Raw genomic sequence first — 7,033 nt, forward strand, 5'->3', positions numbered from 1 at the left:
TTCTTGATAAATTATATATACCTTTAAATATTTGCACATATATATTTATAGTCTAAGTTTTAGTTTCTTAATAAGTTATATGTTATTTTGGTAAAAAAATATATTATATACACTTGCAAATATATCTCAGTTATATCTATATAAATATATTTATATGTAAATATAAGTTTTAAAATTGTTAATTAGGTTGAATAATTCAATTTAATAAATTTTATTTTTAAATGTAATTATGGAAAAATTAAAATGTTTAAGAAAATTTTTTTAAGAATTGATTTAAAATGCCAAAAATTTTGTACCAACCAGTATGGGCCAGTACACACTATTACAAGTCAATATTGACCGAAATGGGTTAAAATATATTGAAATTTTTGAAGTGCACTGAAATTTTGACCAAAATGGAACATCAACTACTTGGTCTTGGCTTAAGATTAGGATGGTACATACCGATAGGTATCGGTATGGTATGGACTAACATGGTTGAGACAACTCCAACTCCTTGTTTCCATGACATCCTAATTCTCAAGATTCTCAGCTTTCAACATTCTTAGAACTAAAGTAAAGATGGATAAAAAAATCATCAAAAGTTGATTCTGAACGAGTTGTAGGAATACCCTCAATTTCAGTGCTTGCCCAACTGCAACTAGAGGAATGTTTGGTATTTATTCTTGCTGCTATTGAGGTCCGCCTCAAGAAGCTTAGTTGTAGTGCCCTCACTAGAGGTTCTTGGTCATCTCCTTAGAGGGAAAGGAGAATGAGACTCTTTGAGAATTTGAGATGAAGATGGGTTATAAGGATCAGTCATTTTGGCGCGGGCCACGGTTTCTTGCAAAGAGATTAAAGGTTTCTTAAATTTAAAGAAGTCTTGAAAACCGAAAGTAGGGAGAACCTTAATGATATAAGGCTAAAATAATAGGGTAAAAGAGTTTGAAGTAAATTACAACTTAATCAAAGATATTAACTACCTAAAACTTACATTGACTTTTCCCCTTCAAAAGAGAATCATATTTGGTAAAATAATAAACCTTCCAAAAAAAAATAAAAACAAAACCCCTAGGAAAAACGACCCCCAAGGGATATGTTTTAGTGCTCTACCTTAGCTACCAAGTGAAACTTGGCATACATCAATGTCTCGAACTTGATAAAATCAAAGGCCAAGGTAAAGAAGCTTGGTAGTTGATTCTTAATTAACACATATGCATTTGTTTGGTGGAAAATGTTTTCCGGGAAACATTTTCCTTAATTTCTGGTGCTTGTTTGGTGGAAATGAATTCCTTTAGGAAAACATTTTCCAAAACAAGGGTAAATTCAAAGCCAATTGCAGGAAAATGTCTTACCGATTTCTAAGCCGTAAGATATTTTCCCTTCTCTTCTAAGCAGTGGTTCTCCCTTCCTCAAAGCCTCCGCCTCTCCTACTCATCTCTGCCTCGCCATCTCCGTCTCTCAGCTTCGTCTTCCTTCTTCATCTTTCTTCTCCATAGATCAGTTTTCAACTTAGTTCCGATGAGTCACCCATATGCTTCAAGTTTTTTTTGGCTCAATTATTTCTAAATTTCGCTTTCTGTTCAGTCCGATATGATGATCAACAAAATCAATTTTCTTTTCCTTTTTTCATAATTTATGACTTTTTATGTTGGATTTTTAGTAATTGCTAGTGGATAAATGAAATGGGGTTATTGTTGATTGTTAAACCATGGAGGAATTTTATGAGTTTACAGCTTAAAATTGGTGGTTTTAGCTAGATTTTAGTAATTGATAATGGGTTAATGAAATGGGGTTATTGATATTTTGGTATTTTCCAGAAATCAGAAAAAGGATGAAAACTCATCCTCTTCTTCCCTACACCACTCAACCTCCACTTCTTCACTAAGGGAAGCTTTCCCTTTTAATTTTCTTGATATTTTCTCTATAAATCTCTTAAAAAATCTCAACATTTCCTTTTAGGTTTTTTTAACAAAATAAATTCATTGTTATATTTATACCTTCAAATTCTCTATTTTTAGCTAAGGTTTTTTTTTAGCGATAAACTATTTTTTTGAATATTGTTGGAATTGTATATAGGTTGTTCTTAATATTTCCTCAAATTTACTATGATATTATGAATACCATGGGTCTTAATTGTTAATGCTTTTATTCCTTTGCATTATAATTGATTCCATGGTTTAGTTTTAGCATTGAGTTAATGGATTCAAATGAAGTATTGAGATGATTATCCTTACTGTTAAGTTTTTGTTTAAAAATGTCAAATAGAGAGATTATTAGTGCCATTTATAACCATCAACTTCAATGCTAATTTGAACTAAGGAAAAGTGGGCAACATATTATAACTTGTCTTATTTTATTGACATATTTTGAATAAAATTGATTTGATCTTTTATTTCTTGAATATTAAAAATTGTTAGCAGCTCATATATAAAGACTTTCTACTTGAGAAACAAACCATTTAAAAATACCAATAAGACTTTCAGTCCAATCCAAATTTCCTTAGAAAATTCAATGTTAAAATAAGTTTGACTACTAGAAGATCTTTGCCATTATGCTGATTATTAAATACCTTTTTATATGACTATTTTAATGGAATAAGCTATTGTAATTGGTTGCAATGATGTAGGAATTTTGATGGTTAAACGATGTAGGAATTTTGTAGGTTTACAACTTAAAAAATTGGTGGTTTCAATTGGATGGGGTTATTCTTCAAAATGGACATAAAATTTTTTACTTATTCAGAAATAGGTACTAGGTTAGTTTGGATAAACCAAGACCTAATTTGGTTAGTTTGGCTTGCAACTTTGGTGCAATCAAGGTTTACAGTCCTTAATGTTCAAAAGGATAACAAAAGAATTTAAGAAAGAGATACATAATGTGTAGTTTGGTTTTGCATTATGTCATTCAATTTGCTGTTATATGTGTTTCAGTTTTGTTTGGTTGTAATAGATAAACTGGAAGACGCGCATATCCTTTGGTGTAGGGATGCCTTCATAATTTTTGAAACTAGTACAAGTAAACGTAATTTGAAAGTTAGTCCCTTACAATTTTAGCAACAATGATGAACTTCTTCTATGGTAGTTGAATTCACTTGCAATTTTAGAGACTAGATTTCTTCTTATAAAGCTTTTTGGACACTGCCAAAGCAAGCATGAAAAGATAAGAGGTGGAGAGGGGATCAGGTTGTTGATTCTCATTTTTGTCTCTATTTTTCTTCTTCAAAATGGACATAAAAATTTTATTTATAATTTTAGAAGCGAAATTAAATTTTTACATGGTCCGTTTTAATTATCTAACACTGACTTTTTTTTTATTTTCTTAAAAAAAGTAGTTTATTAAATGATGATTTGCAAAGCTGAAATTCATTGTTATCCATGGATAGCAGCAAGTAGGAAAAATAAAGGTGGGAGGTTAACCTTTCGACAAGTATATGCCCAGGGCAGTCACTTCCTTTTGACTCATGCAGTGCTTATTCTGGTTTAACCGAACCAAGCATATTCTAGTCTTGCTGACTGAATGCTTTTCCTTTGCAACAAATCTGAGAAAAACAAGTGCTTTAATTATATATATATGCATATGTTTTTCAGTTTTTTATTACAGTAATAATATGAGCCATGTTTATGTATGTATATACTGTTGGAGGAGTCAAGACCGCAGGAAGAAGTATAGCATTTATCAGAGGTGAAAACACAAAGGGGGACCACCCTTTTAGAAAGAAAGAAAAAACTGATGAAATATTAATGCATATTGGATATTCATGAATATTGATTAACTACTGCAGATATAATGGTGCATAATGGTATTTGTTTCTATAAATTACCGATTTGCTTTAGTTTTTTTCGGTGTTAAATTGTGTACTTGTTATTCATCTTAAAAGGTGTCTTGACTCTTTCTCTATTTATGAAGTTATTTAGAAGGTTTGGTGTTGTGACGTGGTCTTGAACATGGCCTGTGTTAGGGGCCTTGGACAATATAATTCCATAAATTGTAGAAACCAGAAAATTAGGAGACTCTGATTTACTATTAATTTGTGTGATATTCTTAGTAGAGACTGATCGCCTTTTTTAATTTATGTGATATTCTTAGTAGGAATAAATTGTGTGAAGAAACGACTTCGTGTATTAGATGCTGAACCATTTTGGAATTTTTCGACTCAAGTAGATATAGTTTTGGCTTGTTGTATAATTCATAATCATATGATGGGAGTTGATCCTAGTGATTTACTTAATAAAGGATTATACGAGGAGCCTAAGTCTGATTTGATAATACCAACTCTTACGGATCGAGAAGAAAGAGAAGAAGCAAGAGAATGGTCTGCTAAGAGAACGAAATTGCACAAACTATGTGAACTGATTATATGCCTAGAAATATTAGGTATGTTTAGGGCTTAGGGTAATTGTTTCTATGTTATGTATGTTTTAGTATTAATTTTTTTTTTGTTAATGTTGGTTGGATAATGATATTGAAATTTTAGTTTGTTGGATTTTGAAATTATTATGTCTTGAATTTGTGAGATATTGATTATGTTTTAAGCTTGTTAGATATTGAATTTATTATGTTTTAAGCTTGTTGGATATTGAAATGATTGACAATGACAATTATTAATGTAGAATGGGTAAGAGAAACAAAAAAGGGACCTCCAAACAATTCAGGTGGACAAAACCGATGGAACATGTTTTTCTTGAAATTCTAGCAGAGGAGGCCCAGAAAGGAAATAAGCCTTCTAATACTTTCAGAGCAGTTTCTATTAATCTAGTTGTCGAAGCTATTTCTAAAAGATTCCAAGTCCAATGCGATGCGAAGTATGTGGAAAATCATTTGAGGACTGTAAAAAACCAGCGGCAGATTATATGCAAAATTCGAGGTGAAAGTAGTTTTGGATGGGATGATAACATGAAAATGATCACATGTGATAGAGCGACATATGATGCAGCAGTGATGGTAATATATGTATATATATGTTAAGTGTATTTCAGTTGTTTTTTACTTGCTATTCTAATTGTGTATAATATCCAACAGGCACACAAGAAGTATGAACCATTTTTGAATAAAAGCATTGATCATTATGATGAAATGGCTTTGGTTGTTCGCAAAGATATGTCAACAGGGAGTTTTGCTAGCACATTGCTGACATAGATTTTGAGGATTCAGTGCCTGTAGACTACAACAATGAAGAGGCTGAAGAGGTAAAAATAAATGTATCTTCATCTGGCACATCCAAACGTAAAAGAAAAAATGTTCAAGAAAGTGTCGTTGATGAACAAATTAAATTTGTAGGTGAACAGCTTGGCAAAATTGCTAATGCTTTGGAACAATTTACTGCGGATAAGACACCACAACTTTACTAACAAGTGATTTTAATGGAGGAAGAAGGATTTGATGATGACTTCTTGTGTTCTGTGTTTGATTATCTAGTGAGTCATGAATCCGAGGCCAAAGCTTTTTTAGTTAAAAGTAAGAAGCATAAAAAAATTTAGCTTCAAAAATTTTCTCAAGGTTAAAGATATTGATACTTTTATGTGGTGTAATATTAGTTATGCACTTGGACAATGTTGTTGTTATTATGTGGTGTACTACTAATTATGCATTTGGATAATATTATTAATTTCTAGTATTAATTGTGGTTTGGAAGCTAAATTTATAATTGTTCAATCCTTTTTCTTATTTTTTTAACACAATTATAAATAATTTATTTGACTTTGGTTGTTTTTAATTTATGACAGTTAATATTGTAGCTTAATAATTGAGTATTATTATATATTTAATTTTATTTATTTATAAATAAATCATTGCAATATATGTAAAAACAATTTAAAATATAAAAATTTGTTAATATGTATATAAATTTATTAATATATGTAAAAACAACTTTTACGGAAAATATTTTCAGGAAATCTGTCAAATAACAGAAAACATTTTACACAGATTCATCCAAACACCAGAAAATATTTTCAGTAAATCATTTTCCAAAAATCATTTTCCAGAAAACATTTTACTAGCAAACAAAAAGACCCTTAATGGTTTCATTCTCCACCAACTCTCGGTAAAATGGTCCTTCAGACCGATATGTTTGGTCCTTGAATGAAGCATTGGATTCTTCAATATATTGATTACACTAGAGTTGTTACAATAGGAAGTTGCAATTAGCAACACGATCCCAAAATATTCAAGCATTTTCCTCATCCATAAGAGGGGTGTGTAACAACTTCCTAGAGCTATATATTTAGCCTTATCTATTGATAAAGATATTGAAAACTATTTTTTGCTTTACTAAGAAACCAAAATTTGAACCCCAAGTGGAAACACCCTTCAAATGTACTCTTCCTATCATCAATATTTTCTTCCCAATCAACAACGCTATCGCCTACTCAATTCAAATTTGTATCCTTTAGTAGTCAAATTCTAAGCTCTAACGTGCCATTCACGTGCCCGATAATCCTCCTCACAGTTTCAAATGATTTTTTTTAAGATTGATTGACATATCACATAAACACCCACACTAAAGCATAAATTAGATATACTTGTATCCAAGTAAAGTAAACTGTTAATCATAATTATGTAGTTAGTTCATCTCGTTGTAGCTCCTCTTGTTTTTTTAGCATAGTTTCTTAAAAACTTACATTAAAGTAATCATTGGCCTAGCATACTCCAATCCAAATTTCTTCACAAAATTGTATACATACTTCTCATAAGATAAGAAAATACCCTTCTAGAGCTACTTAATGTGGAATCCTAAGAAGTAAGATAGCTCCTCAACCATACCCATCTTGAATTCAGACAACATAATCTACATAGAACCTTTTTTGGCCTTTTGAGAAGTTAAGACAAACATGATATCATCTACATATATCTAAGCAACTATAATGGTGTCTTTCTCTTTCTTGATAAACAAGGTTTTGTCTACATTCCCCTTTTGGTAACCTTGCTCAAGCAAGAACCTTGAAAGCCTCTTTTACCACTCATTGAGGCCTGTTTCAACTTATAAAAAAGCCTTAGTGAGCTTGAACACATGGTCTGGATGTTTAGGATCTTCAAATCCTTTAGGTTGTTC

The 7,033-nt window shown here is 31.0% G+C and overlaps 1 protein-coding gene across 1 annotated transcript; it reads left to right on the forward strand.

The window, feature by feature from the left end:
* Positions 1 to 4,264: 4,264 nt before the first annotated feature.
* On the forward strand, positions 4,265 to 5,415 carry LOC107950842 (L10-interacting MYB domain-containing protein-like). The gene is made up of 2 exons (XM_016885784.2): positions 4,265 to 4,923; positions 5,002 to 5,415. Exons 1-2 carry the CDS (start codon positions 4,594 to 4,596, stop codon positions 5,116 to 5,118), a joined length of 447 nt encoding a protein of 148 aa, XP_016741273.2. The 5' UTR covers positions 4,265 to 4,593; the 3' UTR covers positions 5,119 to 5,415.
* Positions 5,416 to 7,033: the final 1,618 nt, after the last annotated feature.

This window comes from Gossypium hirsutum, chromosome D03, assembly GCF_007990345.1.
Source record: "Gossypium hirsutum isolate 1008001.06 chromosome D03, Gossypium_hirsutum_v2.1, whole genome shotgun sequence".
In the NCBI taxonomy this organism is placed as follows: Eukaryota; Viridiplantae; Streptophyta; class Magnoliopsida; order Malvales; family Malvaceae; genus Gossypium; species Gossypium hirsutum.

Excerpts from the sequence above, each read along its gene's own strand:
- LOC107950842 (XM_016885784.2), top strand. The coding sequence starts at position 4,594 with ATGGGTAAGAGAAACAAAAAAGGGACCTCCAAACAATTCAGGTGGACA. Across the intron at positions 4,924-5,001 it reads CATATGATGCAGCAGTGATG|GCACACAAGAAGTATGAACC; the intron begins GTAATATATGTA and ends AATATCCAACAG.